The sequence below is a fragment of the Limulus polyphemus genome, unplaced genomic scaffold (genome assembly GCF_000517525.1).
Source record: "Limulus polyphemus unplaced genomic scaffold, Limulus_polyphemus-2.1.2 Scaffold466, whole genome shotgun sequence".
NCBI lineage: Eukaryota > Metazoa > Arthropoda > Merostomata > Xiphosura > Limulidae > Limulus > Limulus polyphemus.
Window position 1 is genome coordinate 468,237 of NW_013666076.1, and position 1,955 is coordinate 470,191.

Here is a 1,955-nt window from a genome sequence, read left to right on the forward strand (position 1 = left end):
CTGTTGTTATGTTGTAGCTTTGATAGTTTTATCATATGTACACTACTGTTGTTATGTTGTAGCTTTGATAGTTTTATCATATGTACACTACTGTTGTTATGTTGTAGCTTTGATAGTTTTTATCATACATACACTACTGCTGTTATGTTGTAGCTTTGATAGTTTTCATCATACGTACACTACTGTTATTATGTTGTAGCTTTGATAGTTTTATGATATATACACTACTGTTGTTATGTTGTAACTTTGATAGTTTTATCATATGTACACTGCCGTTGTAATGTTGTAGCTTTGATAGTTTTTATCATATATACACTACTGCTGTTATGTTGTAGTTTTGATAGTTTTCATCATACGTACACTACTGTTATTATGTTGTAGCTTTGATAGTTTTATGATATATACACTACTGTTGTTATGTTGTAATTTTGATAGTTTTCATCATACGTACACTACTGTTATTATGTTGTAGCTTTGATAGTTTTATGATATATACACTACTGTTGTTATGTTGTAACTTTGATAGTTTTCATCATACGTACACTACTGTTGTTATGTTGTAACTTGGGCAACTTTCATCATATGTACATTATCGTTATCATGTTGTAACTTTGATAACTTTCATCATACGTACATTATTGCTGTTATGTTGTAACATATGTCATCATATGTACATTGCGGTTGCCGTGTTGTAACTTTAATATGCTATTATAGTGTGGATAGTTATATCATCAGTCAAAGCTTTGTAGTTTTATTCTAAAGTTGGATAACATTGTAGCTGTTTTAATTTTTCACATCATGAATAGTATTAGCAAGTAGCTAGATTAGATACAACTGTTGATCATTAGAAGAGACAAATAATATAAGATTACAAGTGTTCTTGTAAGTTTGATCAAAATTAACAGCAGAAAGAACAGAATCCAGTGAATCTTGTATAAAACTCTACTGAAACCCTGCGTTTCCCTGTAAAGTATATTGCAGCTACAAGGACGAGCAATTAAAGCATATTTAACAAAACCAATAAAAGAGAACTCACCTGTGTCAGTAAGCTTGTACACTTTCGTAGGCTGATGTTCTTCGTGTTCTTTATATACACGTCTATAGTTGACTTGGATAGCTTTTTCTAGTTCGACCTGAGTCATGTTGGACAGGCCTTGGAGGTGTGTCAAGAAACGATTTCTAATATACTGGACTTCTGCCTCGAAATCCGACTCGTCTATATCATCTAGCTGACCAAACCACAAGTCGGAGTGTTCAGAATATCTCGCCAGAGGGATACACTGACCTCTGCAAACGACCAGAGTGATCCAACACAGAAAGGTCAAGGTGTAGCTCATGAATGGACATTTTCTGGTCATTTCTTCCGCCACATGGAGGCTAGTTCGGAGTCAGGAGTTGACACCGGCACAATAGGAATTTGTATAAAAGACAAGCAATCTGAGGCAAAACGGAAAGAGAAATGTCTTTAAGTCAGTAAAGCGTTCCACTTGTTTTCCTCTCTCTCTATCTTTTTTTTTTTTTTTTTTTTGTTCAGTGATGATAAAACTACACACAGCACGTCGGCCGGTGACCGTTCGCTTCAACTCCCTTATTTATATGAAGACTGACGAAACAGAGCCATGTGTCAAACTGCCAACAGTCGGAGCGATTCGGGCCAATAGGCAACTACATAAGGAGAGGCGCGTGCGACTGTGCTTATTATAAGCAAGCGACCAGCGGGAATTCCGAGCTCGACCCGATAGCTTAACTCCACAGAACTAGTCACAGGTCTCCGGTAGTTCCCCAAATCTCATGCCGCGTGAAAGGTGGGCACGTATACAAATCATGTTTCGTGACGTCACTTAGGCTTAATAATTGGTCTGAAGCCCTCGGCAAGGCCTCCAAAGTTGATGACGTCATGATTCAAAACTTCATTAGATTCTCTGTCGTCATCATCCTCCGCGAAAAGCGTTACA

General features: G+C 37.0%; 1 protein-coding gene across 1 annotated transcript in view; it reads right to left on the reverse strand.

Annotated features, from left to right (window-relative positions):
* The window catches only part of LOC106458453 (bone morphogenetic protein 5-like), a 17,702-nt gene extending 15,963 nt beyond the window's left edge, over positions 1–1,739 (reverse strand). Inside the window, exon 1 of the mRNA XM_013917967.2 lies at positions 1,037–1,739. Within this exon, the coding sequence (XP_013773421.1) occupies positions 1,037–1,358 (322 nt within the window). The 5' untranslated portion in view covers positions 1,359–1,739. The remainder of the gene's footprint in view (positions 1–1,036) is intronic.
* Between the last annotated feature and the right edge of the window lie 216 nt (positions 1,740–1,955).